General features: G+C 43.4%; 1 protein-coding gene across 1 annotated transcript; it reads left to right on the top strand.

The window, feature by feature from the left end:
* Positions 1 to 866: 866 nt before the first annotated feature.
* On the top strand, positions 867 to 1,445 carry RPRM (reprimo, TP53 dependent G2 arrest mediator homolog). The gene has a single exon (XM_046019422.1). The coding sequence runs from the start codon at positions 1,113 to 1,115 to the stop codon at positions 1,440 to 1,442; it is 330 nt and encodes a 109-aa protein (XP_045875378.1). The 5' UTR covers positions 867 to 1,112; the 3' UTR covers positions 1,443 to 1,445.
* The last annotated feature ends 12,376 nt before the right edge of the window (positions 1,446 to 13,821 follow it).

The raw sequence follows: 13,821 nt of genomic DNA, 5'->3' as shown, positions 1-13,821 counted from the left end.
CCGGTGTTCTAGGTGATGGATATTGATGAGCCATAAAACGACTGATATACTGCCAACCGAGAGAAACACTGGAAGCACCTCCAAAAACTCATCTGCAACCAAGATTATATACTCTGTCCCTCCTCCCACCCTTACGGGAGAGGTGATCTTGCCTCTCTGGCAACCATTCCACACAAAGGCCACAGAAGAGCCTGTCTTTCCCCTTACTACCCCTTTCCTTCCTTCGCCTCAAAAATCACTCTAAAACCTGCCTTATTCTGTCTTCCAATGGTATCCTTCCTTCTTTTCCTCTTTCCTTCCTCCCTCCCATTTCTACTTCCTTCTTTCCCCCTTCCCTGCTTTCTTTCTAAAATCAATACTTAAACAAACTCCCAGATCATCCCTACTCCACCAGAAATCCGTCGCAGGCAAGACGGAATCAGACACATGTGGCGGGCCCGTGCATTCGCCCAGCACCATCTGGCACCTGCGATTCATCGCCACTTTCATCCGCCCAGAGGTGAGAGGGGCGGGAGGCAAGAGACACGCAGAGCCGGTGTGACCCAGTTCTTTGGAAACTTTCAGCTGATCGCAACCTCTCCTCCATCCGGAACTCTTTAATCATCCATCAAGCCAGACACGTACAGAAACGTACAGACTTCTGCCTAGTCTTTGGAGGTGAAGAAGAGGCAAAGCAAGAAAGGCAGGAGGAAGGAAGAGGTTCGCCCCTTTGCTTCCCCCACCTCCAAACTGCCGCGGGCGTGGAGCGGTGGCGCGGCCGGAAGGGGCCGCTGTTCGCTCAGAGCAGCCGCTGGGCCGCCGCCGCTACCGCGCCTCCCACGGCCCCGCTGGCCCAGCCCCGCCAAGTTCCAACAGCCCCCAGTCGAGCGAGCGCCGGGAACCAGCACCGCCCTGGCAAGAGCAGACGGCGCAGACCAGCCAGGCTGCGGCGCGCGTCGGAAAGGCTCCTGGGGAAGTCCCACGACCCAGGGACTTGGGAAAGGAGAGAGCGAGCAGCCCCCGCGCGCGCCAAGTCTCCAAGTGAGCGCTCAGCTCCGGATACGTTCCTCCCGCGCCGGCCGCCTTCCCACCCCTCGGACCCGCGCCTCCCCGGGCGCCCGCCGCCTCCCGCGATGAACCCGGCGCTGGACAACCAGACCGATGTGGCGGGCCTGCTCCTGGCCAACAGCAGCGAGGCGCTGGAGCGCGCCGTGCGCTGCTGCACTCAGGCGTCGGTGGTAACCGACGACGGCTTCTCCGAGGGCGGCCCGGACGAGCGCAGCCTGTACATCATGCGCGTGGTGCAGATCGCGGTCATGTGCGTGCTCTCCCTGACCGTGGTCTTCGGCATCTTCTTCCTCGGCTGCAACCTCCTCATCAAGTCCGAGGGCATGATCAACTTCCTGGTGAAAGACCGGAGACCGTCGAAAGAGGTGGAAGCGGTGGTCGTGGGGCCCTACTGACCGGCCCTCCCGCCCCCGCGGCAGCCGCCCCAACGCCTCCCTACTTAGCCGGCCTGGCCGCGCCCCCTCGTCATCCGAGACCGGGCGAAGCAAACCTGTCGGAGTCAATTATTTCTCTCGACTTTTGCCTTTTGGGATGAAGCGACCCGTTTCTCGCTCGCCCTCTGAAAGTCCCCATTCCTGGCAGTAGGAGGAGAGGGCCCCGACTGGACTCAGCAGCAAGTGGCAAGGAGAGGGCAATTAGGGCGCAGAACTTTGGAAGCTGCCGCTGGCGTGGATGCGGGGAGACCGACCCGGCGACGGCCCTTCTCCTCCCGCAGGTGGGCCGCGCTCTCGGGGCAGGTGAAGCGGGCGGGCAGGGGAGAGACCCAGCGGCACCGATTGCCTGGTGGCCCAAAAAGTGACCGGTGTACACGCCACGCAACAGAACTAAGGCGGACACACAAATCAGTGTCGGGACTCGCGCCCATTATCTCCCGCTCCTCCCAGCCCTGGAGCGAGAGACTATAAATACCTTTGATTGATTGTAACTGTGCTGTTTTAAGGGATTTTGTGTTTGTTTGCTTGAATACACATATTTGATAAGTCCTTTGCTGCCCTAGTACAGTGGCCTATTTGCCTGCCTGGGGTTAGAGTTTTGTTATCCTGGGAGAAGGGGTGGGGGGGAGGGGAAAGCCTGAGAATGCTGAATGGGTGATTTGTATCTTTTATTGCATTTCCAACTAGGGGGTGGTAGGGCGGGGGGGTGGGGGGGAGGCTGACGCCCTAATTAGCCCCGGGGCAAAGACTTGGAATAGAACTTGTAGCTCACGACTGCACGGTTTACGCCACAAAAGTGCTCTTGACGTTCATGACACCGGTTTGACTTTTGTTTTCTTTCTTATTTAACATTTCCTTAATAAATGCAATATTTAAGTGTTTTGCTCCTGGCTTTCTGGTGATCATTCTGAGCTCCGGGCAGAAGGGAATGCGTGGCCCTGAGGAGTCGGGTTGCCGGCGGGGTGGGGGGGGGAATTCGCTTTGGAGAGCAGCAATTCAACTCGTGGATCTCATAGACGAGTGAGGGTGCGGGTGAGAAGGAGAGGCCTAGGGACTAGTGAGACGTGGCCAAGCCTCAGGCAGAGGAGCCATGCTGGAGGCGGCATCCTTTGTTTTCTCTAACAGTTAACATTTTATATTTCATTTAGGCTCAGCTCTCTGAGCCAGGCGGGACAACAGGAGGCCCCTGCGGGAAGATGACACTTCCGTGCTGGGCTCCAGCGGGAACACAGGGTTACACCGCTAATGAGAGCAAGAGATGGCTTGGCCAGCCTTCAGGGAGGGCATCTTTCCCCTGACCAACGTCAGCAAGAAGGCGTCGGGGTGCTGCTCCAAAATAGATAAATAATTAATGAATAAATGTGAGGAAAGTAGCTGCTGAAGTATGTAAGGACGCTAATTCTCCCTGGGGTAAAAACACTATTGCTAAAACATGACATGTGTTATCTTTGCCGTATTACATTTTCCAGAGCAATGGTGAAATTAAAAGCAAGATTTGGCCTGCTTTTTAATCTGGAGTTACCAATCCCAGGCCAGGCAAAAAGGCTCAGAGGAGTTAGCCAAGGTCCTGAATGCGGGGCGGAGGTGGGGGGGTGGGGGGGGTGGGGGGGGTGAGTATGTTAAACCCACTCTGGGAAGGCTGGGCTGGGGTAGAGCTACAGCTCGTGCTAAGAGCATTTTGGACTTTAGAAGTTGAACAGTGATAGCAAGAAGAGCCTAGAAAACCGTGACTGTGAAAATAACCCAAACGATACAACTCCTCCAGGCTTCAACTTGATATAAAGTGTAGAGCAGTTCATACTGACACCTGGGGTGGGATCCTAAATATTTTAAAAAATATAAAGGATCCTCTACCATGCCATAGTAACGGAAGACTTCACAATAGCAGACAGAAGACTGAGAACAATTAAGTAACAATAAGATGTCCCACGTACTCAGGAAGAAACACAACTGGTGCAAACAGGGTCGTTTGACTCAAAGATTGGGATCAAAAGGTTTGAGTGTCCTTTGACATCCTCTCTACTGTTAAGTGTCTATTTAACTCTCAGTGTAAATCTGGCCAGGAATTATGACTTCACATGGTTTTTTGAATGCTGATAGGTTTCAGGAGTGGAAAAAAAAAAGGATTTTGAAGTTTTGTCTATTGTTCCTGTCTTCTCAGCTGGTAAGGGTTTGCTTATTTGTTTTTTGTTTTCTCTATCTGAGGAGGGACGCAGAGTCCTCATGCACTCAAGGGTGAATCACGGAAGACAGTTTACTTTGGCTAACGGAGAGGACTGGAAATGGGGACTTTTTATTTCGTAGACAGTGTCTGTGACACCAAGTGAAGCTGCCTCCACGTTTCAAAGAGAGAAACAAGACAGAACAACCAGTTCACCCTGGGACAAACCAGTTAAAATTACACTCCGTTTTTTGTTTGTTTGTTTGTTTGTTTGGTGGCTGCAACAGCAGCTGAAGGCTCCTTCTTCCTGCAGATTTATTAGCCCATCAGTGAATTCAGTGTTCTGGTGGAAATTGATTTGGGATCAAAAACCAATCAGCTAGTTTGTAGGAATCTTGCTATGTGCTCTGCGGTATAAGGTGCATGTTTACAGTGAGTTTCAGACACAGAAATGTTTCAACCTGCAGGTCCATTTTCACTTGTTTGTATACAACAGACGTTTCCACTGAAAGCCAAAGTCCTGAAAATTGAAAGGGGGGCCTGCCCAAGCATCTCATAGCGTTGCTTGGGCTGCCTCCTCTATCATGACGCTCTCCTCCAGGCTCGTTTGTCTTAATACTTCTTTACACCTCTTTACTCCTCCGTGCAGCTCAAAAGAAAATTTAGCTTCTTCTTGCCTCAACTATCCAAATTTATTCTCTTACTCCCAGAAATGGTGATTGTCAGACAAACCAGAACCTGCAAAATTTAGTCTTCAGGTAAAACAAGATATGTGAGCAGAGCTCTGTTATCCATGATCTATGCATTATAGGGAAAGGCACACAGTCTGAAAATATCATAGCCTTGGGGACCATTTCCTGCCAACAACTCTTCTCTACAGCCCTTAGATCCATTTGTTACTTAGAGAGATGCCAAGTGGTTCTGGTTTTTATAGATGAGGCGATGTGTGCAAGAAGCTTTTTACACTCCCTATTCCCTGATGGCCACACGGCAACCACTTTCTCGTGCCCCACGCCACTCCCTGTCTCGTCATGCCTTTGGCGCTTTCTCTCATTCCAACAAATACATTAAATGAAACTTCTTAATCCTGTCCAGAGTGTATGGAGCATCTATCCTTTCCCACAGTCATGCTGTAAAGGAAAGTGAGCTTTAAAAGTCACTCTCTGTGTCCGACCTAAGAAAACAATTTCAGCCTTAAGAGACTGGGAATTGGGAAGGAGAGATGCAAACAGGGAGATTATCTCATCCCACACTGAAGTCCACTGTTTGGTCAGTAATGAGTGGGAAGCCCCGAGAGAGAGAGAGAGATGGCTTTCTGTAAAAGCTTGCTGGATCTGACCTAGTCCATGGGGAGGTATTTGATGCTTCCTGAAACCCTTCAGGAAATACAGCAGAAGCCGGGAGAGGTTTGTGTGAGACTCAGTAAGCAGATGAGCCAGGCCGTGACCCCTCTCAGGTTGTGCAGCTGGCCACTGACGCCTCTGAGCTGAACTGAGTGGCCTTCGCGTGAGGGTCTGAGCCAATAGTGAATGAATACATATTCTTTTCCTTAAGGTTATGATACAGACCTTCTCACTGTTTCTGAAAATGTACTGAGAACTTGGATGCTGAACACCTTGAGGGTGCTTGAGGGCAGACAAAATATAAAGGTCATGCCACTGTGTTAGGTCTAAGATCAGACTTGCTCATGGGGGATAGTCCCTGTGCCTGATTATTGATTTCCAAGCCACCCTGACCTCTCCTTGGGTCCAGAATCAGTCCGGTGACTGTCTGCTTACGCTAATTGTGAGGTGGGGGAAGGGAAAGGCACACTGGACTATGAGGGAAGAAAGCTTTGTTCTGGTCTCTGGGTAGCTGAGTGGCCTCATCCCTAAAATGAAAATGATGGATTCGAAAAGGACATTCAATGATTCTATTGAATTAACCTGTGTAACATTTCCTTGTCTCTTTCTTTTGTTTTAAACATATGTATTTTTTTATGTTTTTATTTATTTATTTGAGAGAGAGAGAACATGAGAAGAGGGAGGGTCAGAGGGAGAAGTACACTCCCTGCCAAGCAGGGAGTCTGATGTGGGACTCCATCCCAGGACTCCAGGATCATGACCTGAGCCGAAGGCAGTCACTGAACCAACTGACCCACCCAGGCGCCCCCGTATCCTTGTCTCTTAAGATATTTCATATATCTCTTTATGAGGTAACCTTAGAAATACATTTTATCTTTCCAATCTTGGTCCTTTGGGTAGAAACGTTTATCCCCAAGAGTCAAGTGCTCCTTGACTCAGGATATGCTATTTACAATAACCAAAGCAGCATTTCAGACACCCAGCTAGGCCTGGGTAGACAACAGTTTCTAAACTGACAAATCACACATCCTCTAACCGGTGCCTACATATGAATATAGACATAGATGTCTGTATTCTCACTGGATGGCACAATGAAAGCAAAGCCGTTCACTGAATGAAGGAGCAAATAATTCGCAAGTGATTCATCTAGATCACGCGCAGTCAAGCTAATATGTGCTGTTGTTTACAGAAACTTCTTGGGTGTTTGAAGACAAATCAACAGCCAATTTTTCTCCTCCAAAGCATTTTTCCCCTTTGAGCTTCTGCAACACCACACAGCAGCTGTTCCTCACACAGTCAGAGCCTGCGTTAGCCTTGGTTTATTGTAATTGTCATTTGGGGAGTTGCAGTGCCAGGAAAGGATTCCAGGGTTCAGTTTGTTCTCTAAGACTCAAACCTGGTTTGAAAGCCTATTGAAGCAGCAAGTCTAAAGCAATCCCCCAAACAGGAATCAACAAATCTTTTATCCACCTGCCAAATCCCATTTAGGTATGTGCACAATAGCTCAGATGGGAAGCGTTTTAAAGTCAGCTCCAACAATAGTAATTGTTTCCTAATCTCTGAATTTAAATGCTCAATGGTTAATTGCTTCCATCGCCAATCTCACTATCTTCCTTTCCCAATCTTTTTGTATTGTTTTTCATGCTTGAAATATTTGAAAGTCTAGGATTAATTTGATAGCACGAGTCAGATTTAAAAAGTCTTAGAAAATATAGTTTAGGAAAAGTGAAGTATGTCATGTTATCCGCAAGTCACAGATCATTTGTGGTGATCATAACAGAATAGTCTAAATTTACTACCTATATTTGGGAAATTCAAAATATTTCAGAGGGAGATTCAATGAGGACTGTTGTAAAAATAACTAGGTGCATTTTTAAATACTCCTCAGTAAGCTTGCAAACCGTGGCTTGCTTCTAACCTAAATACTATAACTCAGTGAGAATAAGCAAAGCGTATATATATTCTCTTGTCTATTTATTATTTTTTGAAAGGATGGTGGGTAGCTTCCTTCCCTAAATATATGTAAGAGCTTGTTGCTGGAACATTTTTGAGTGGGTAAATGCAGGCATAAAGTGATCAATACATAAAAGGTCAAGCCATCTGTGATAATGCTAGAACAAAACTCTGCCCTGTCCCCATTTCAAAGCTGGTTTCCATTAGGTAGAATATTTTCTGAACTTGGAAGTCAAACAGATAGTGTTTGTCAAGCCCTCTTGCATACACGGTACATTACAAGTGATTACCAAGAAAATGAGAGGATTCCTATTCATTTGAGCCATAAAACACAGGCGCCGATAAACACACATTAGGGAAGGCATATGATCTACCCCAAAAGAGTCAAATAATAAAGAAATTGCTCCTATTTACTATTTCCGGAATTCATGGTGATATAAATACACACACATAATTATGCTATAGTCTACATGTTGGCACAGTTTATGACAAGGAGCAAATGTTAGTTTTTCTCGTCAAATTTTTTCGTATTTGCCTTCCACCCTCGCCATTTCCTCTCTCATTGTGTACTCCTTCCGTCGTCCACATCTAAAGATACACTGCCCTGAAAGAGTCATTGATTTTTATCAGACCGAGACTCCAGATGTCTGATGACTTTGGGAAAAAGAATTCCTCTGGGATCTAGAGTGTCTCTCTTGCTTTATTTATTTTCCGATAAGTTGAGCAGGACCATGTAGTCCCTATTCTAAATAGTATTAAGGCAGGTACACATGCGCACACTTACATACTGTGTTTCCCATATTATAGACTGATGAAACATATCCATCCTACTGTGGGCTGAACGTAAGCATCACATAATCCCCAGTTGTCTTACACTATTTGTTTGCAATAAAATAGCACATAGAAAAAGTTGCAAGAGTTCCAACATGTTCAGTGAATAAGATTTATGGGAGGTGCCTGGAGTCTTACAATACATCTAGATCTTGACACGTATGTTTCAATCTTCACCCAAGAACTGGAAAGAAAAAAAAAAAAGCGAAAACCCCAAGGGACAGAAAAGTCAAAGATTATATATTGCACAAGCTTAAAAATCTTTAAACACTAAGTTAAGAGAAATGAGAAGGGACCCTAAATTTGAAGATCAATGAAAACAGAAATAACTCATTAAGTCTTGAGAAATTTACAGGCAGATTATAAACTCTCAAAATGGTGACTAGGAAGTCATACATGAAGAAAAGGATCAAAGACTACTGGGGGTGTAAGTGGTAAGTAATGTGAGAAGAATGGGAAAAATTGTTAATTCCTTCTCCAATTCTCTCTCTGCAGAGTCTTGCACTAAATGCAAGCATCCTGTTAGCTAGCTCAATTTTCTTATATCCAAAGGTCAAAGAGGCCTTGCCAGATCTTCTTATCTTTACCATCAATAAATATTTATTATTTAGTATCCGGTATAGGCCTGACTCTGCACTAGCTACCAATTGAGATGCTGGAAGTCGAGTGCAAAAGATCATGGAATTTAAAGGGACCTTCAGTGATCCCAGCCTGTCTTCTGCTTGACTTGTGTCCACGTGTCTCTGGAGGTTTAGCCACATACGAGCTCTGCATGCTTGTGACTTTTCCCCTTGTGGATGAAGTACTCTCTGTTCTCTCTACTTAATGTGGAGGCCTGAACTACTCAAACAACTTAATTTGACTTTTCCCCATGCCTTCAGGTAGCATACACAAGGCTCACGGTACATTATATATTCAAGCTCCGGATAAGCATGAATATGGAAGGCCTAAAGAAAGTGCTCCAGCTGAATTTCTTGCGGCTACCTATATCTTTCTACAAATTCAGCTTGGGAATACATGTTTTATTCATTTCCCCCACCATGAATTTTCAAGGACTGAATAATTAACAAAAAGGATCAAGTGTGAATTTCCCTCCCTCACATTCATTCCACAGATGAGTTTTCTAAGAAAATAATGTTTCCTTGTTTTGAGTAACATAAATACCTTCTAAATTCACAAAACATCCAACCTATAATGGGATATATTAATTGAAACTCTTTGAGTTGCTGTCAACGTAAACCCAACTCAAGCTAACTTTAAGCAGGATGCTGACTTTACTGACTTGTGTAATTTGCAAGACCAAGGATACAGCTACTTCAGCTGCACGACAAGCTGATGTATGATGCCGTCTACATTCTTCCATCATCTCCATCTTTCAGGAAAGCTCCTTCCACATGGTGAGAAAAGGGGGAACCAAAAAGGATCCCCCGTCTAGACCCACACTCACATCTTACCAGCTTAACGACTGTAGTAGAAAGAAACTATCTTCTTGGGTGAACTCTGGCCCACTTTGGGCCACGTGTTTATCCCTGAACAAATCTCAATGACTGGGTTGGATGCCAGAAGAAGGGCGTCTTCGGTCACCACCATGCTTCAGCAAGAAGGGGAGAACAAAGGGAAGTGGAGTCAGTTCTGTTCTACCACAAGCCCGAGAGTCTTCATATAAGAGATTCTATCTGTTATCAGAAAAAGCAATAGGCTGCTGGTTGTCCTAAACTGATTCTCACCCAATTCAAAGGAACCAACACAGCCAGCCAGTGGTGGAGCCAACCAATTAAGTCCATATCTCCAAAAACTATTCATTTTATCAACTGTCTTTCAGCAAGGCTCAGAAGCCTTTTCACATTTCTTTCTTGACTCTCTCCCTATGTTGATGTAGCACACATGCCCCGGATAAGAGCCTGGATTTCTGGGGCACCGAGCGATATGAATTTCGACCAGTCATCTGACATCTCCATTTGTTTATGAAAATACAATCATTTGCCCTTCCTAGACCTGGTTAGGCATATAAATGTCCTTGAGATGGTAAATTTTATGATAAGAAAATCTTTAATATGATCAATTATTAAACAAAATGAAGCAGATTTATTTGCTGCAGGACTTCTCTTCTAAGCTTTCTGACTCTCCATGGGATAGATAAAATATTTAGCATTTCCAAGCTGATCTGAAAAATGCACTTTGATGGACTTTCTCTCATGACCCATCTTCCTTGGACAGACTGCTGCTCTGTAAGTACATGAGAGATTATATATAAATATATATTTACTTTTCTTTGAATCCTTCTTTGTTTCCAAATAGTCCCTTATCTGAATTCATCCTAACCCAGAGGGTAGGCTTAGCTTCCTTATCTGCATAGACACTGAACCATCATCGTTCATTTCTTTGGGTTTCCAGCGGCTTCGCCTAATCCACCCTTCTGATTTGGGGAAATTACCCAGCAGACTAGCTGCTCTGTAAGAGTCCTTGCCCCACTATGAGACCTGTACTAGCGGGGTCTCCTCATTCTTATTTACAAGTGGGGAGGGGAGCTGATGGTGTGTTTGAGAGAGGAAATCTGTCAGCCATAAAGACTGGTGTTTAGCAGATTGTTTCTCACACAGCTCATCACAATAGGTAAGCTGGTTTCATCTTCAGGCTTCCAACTGTGAAAGCCTGAATGAGAATGGGAAGCACAATGTTCTCAGTAGAGGGTCCCTGCATTAGCCACCTTCATAATGGCCTCTAAGGCACAGTTGTACAAATATAAGACCACTCCCCTTTTTTCTTTCTTTCTTTTTTTTGGTTTTGTTTTGTTTTGTCATGGGTCCTCTTTTTCTTAGCTCTGTGGCCCTCCTATACTTTGATTATGTCTTTTCCAGGAAATGATAACTTTAAAAAAACACTAACAATTTTCAATAGTTAATAATCTAAACCACTGTGCTCTAGACATTTAATTTATTTTATGGTTAATTCTTGACTGAAGGCTTTATACCCAACAGTCTGATTACCCAGTTTTTGCTCAGTAATAGTTTTTCTATGGCACTTCTGGTTGATTTATAATTTTCCTGCTTTGGTAGTTGCTATGGTGTGGAAATATTACACCCTAACATGTCACCATTGTGCACACAATGTGCACACAATGCACATTTCATTACATGGTGGTCTGCAAAATCTAGTTCTCACTATGACATACTAAATTGGGTACTACCCTGGTCTATTTGAGAATTGTGTACTACCCTGATCTATTTGGAAAAAATCTAAGTTTTTTTCATGTTTTCTCAATGAATAATACATTTTAAAATGTTCTTTTATTAAAATTTTCTAACATTTAGAATATTTATAAGTAGCAAGTTTTAGGGATGCCAAAACAATTAACCGTGGTAAATACAAGATATATCACTTTATTTATTTATTATGATTTTATTTATTTATTTTACAGAGAGAAAGAGAGAAGGCACAGGCAGGCGGAGTAGCAGGCAGAGGGAGAAGAAGCAGCAGGTTCCCCGCTGAGCAGGGTGCCCAATGTGGGACTAGATCCCAGGACCCTGGGACCATGACCTGAACCAAATGCCGATGCCCAACCAACTGAGCTACCCAGGCACCCCAAGATATATCACTTTAAAATAGTAATATATAAAGAACCAAATAGTAATATTGAAAATTTAAAAATTTACAATTGAAATGTATTTTCCATTTTCAAGGAGAATTTACCAAAGGATTCTTTCAGCTTTGGGATAAACACCTACTTCAAAATTAAGGTAAACCCATATCTACCTTTTGTATGAGATCGTACACCTCAAATATTACATTACAGAGATTAAATTATACTGAATTCTATGCATTTGTTAAATGTATTTTTATTCCCCACAACATACTTCCATTCTACAAAGCAAAGACTTCACCGACTATTGAAATAAAGAAAAGCTATTCAAAGGATGAACCTTCACTCTTTGATATGGAGTTTCATTTCATGCTTAATGTGCTATTTAGAGAAAAAAAGAAAATATTAACAGTGTTCCACGATTCAATGATTTTTGAGAGAAAAATGTTTTCAATCTATAATTCTGTGGATTCAGAAAGAGTGCTTAGACACTGGAGAAGTGCCATAAGAAAGGTTTTATGACCACCAAGGGTGTTGTCTTCTTAGAGTGTGGGTTACCTGTTATGTATCAGTCACTTAAGAAAGGTTGAATGAAGTTACAAATTGTTAATATCCCCATGTTTCAGTGAAATGATATGCCAGAATATTAGGTCATTCTCTAAGCCCATCTGACTTTCTTCTATCCTATGTTTTCAATTAACAAATGGAAACTTATTTTAAGATAGATTTTGCTTCTGGGATGCCTGGGTGGCGCAGTTGGTTAAGCATCTGTGTGCAGCTCAGGTCATGATCTCAGGGTCCTGGGATCCAGTCCCGCATTGGGCTCCCTGCTCAGGGGGGAGCCTGCTTCTCCCTCTCCTCCCTGCTTATGCTCTCTCTTGCTATCTCTGTCTCTTTCTCTCAAATAAATAAAATCTTAAAAAAAAAAAAGATAGATTTTGCTTCCACACCAGTTCCCAAGCACTTAATCAGATATAATATAGTCTTATTTTTGATATTCTCCTCTTACTATTGTCTTCTAGTTGGATTATATTATCGACGTGGCCAATTTTCAAATTCTGTTCATAGAAACTTGGTAGGCATCAACAAATTCTTGTTGATTACTCTCCTCATCATCCATTCATATGAATGATTGATAACTGATAGTATTAATCACAGCTGATACTTTATACACATTACTTAGAATTTCTTACAACCCGAGAAGTTACAATTATCCTACTCCCACAAATGAGAAAATGGAGGGACTAAGGGTTAGTAACTTATCCAAGGTCACATCACTAAGATGTTCTTGTGCTAAGATACGAACCCAGATCTGAGACATACAAACCAAGAACATTTCCACTATGTCATCCCACTAATTCTTCTGGTGTCAGAATGACAGTAGGGAAAGTTTCAACTTTTTCACACACAGTGCTGTGTCATTAAAAACTTGGATCCACCCCTACAGCTTTGAGTAATGATTTCACATAGAGGAGATGCAAAGCAATTTATCATTTTGGTAGATTTAGACTTTGCTGGTAGCAGATGGTTCTAGGAGGTGGGAATGTGGGTTTTAGGAGGCTATTCAAAATGAGCCTCAACTTGTCTAATTACATAGCCCTCTTACTTGAAAATGAATAGAGATTTTAAAAAATTATTTTCTCCTTTCATTCTATAATTGTAAAGGCCTCTAGTGTTCACTTATGTTGCTTAAACATTTTTTTTTTTTGGTTGAAACTCTGCTTATAATAGAGTTTTGACTAAAATATTTTATTCTAAAACACTGGGGCTTATTTGCATGATGTCAACAAATGTCTTTTCAAGTTAAAAGACATTTTCATAGACTGGATTTACTTATAAAATGATAATAATTTACTTTGTGGAGATCTTACTACGTATTTGTCCCCCTTCGAGGCACTTTCCATGTATTGGATCATGCAGTCTTTACTACTACTACTGTAGTTTTTACTCTCATTTATGAAGAAATTGAAGAGCAGAGGGAGAATATATTGACTGACTAAATCTGGATACCAAAAGATTCTGAGACACTTGAGTAATGATTTGATTTTAACAAGATAAAGTTTAACCTGGGAAAATACAAGGTCCTATCCTTGGGCCTAAAACAGCTGTGCAAGTATCCAATGGGGAATGTGTGGTATATCAACAGACCATAAATACCAAAGATGTAAACTTTTGCTCAAGAAGAAAGCTCTAGATTAGTCAGGGGAATATGGAGATAGCCAAGAAAGTGTGAACCTCGCCTGTGTCAATGGAAGCTATGACTCTTGCAGGGGCAAGCCAGAGGCCAACTCTCTTCTGTTTCTTGATTATTGCAATCTTAGAGTGGTTCTGGTCCTAATACCATATTTTTTAAAGTTGTAAACAAATCAATGTATTCAAAGAAAGCAACTATACTGGTAAGGGTTCCCAAACCATGTTAAATGAAAAACGGTCAAAGGAGTAGCACTGAGGAAAGGGAAAAAAAAATCCGGT

The sequence above is a fragment of the Meles meles genome, chromosome 9 (genome assembly GCF_922984935.1).
Source record: "Meles meles chromosome 9, mMelMel3.1 paternal haplotype, whole genome shotgun sequence".
Taxonomy (NCBI): domain Eukaryota; kingdom Metazoa; phylum Chordata; class Mammalia; order Carnivora; family Mustelidae; genus Meles; species Meles meles.
This window is presented reverse-complemented; position numbering and strand designations above follow the sequence as displayed.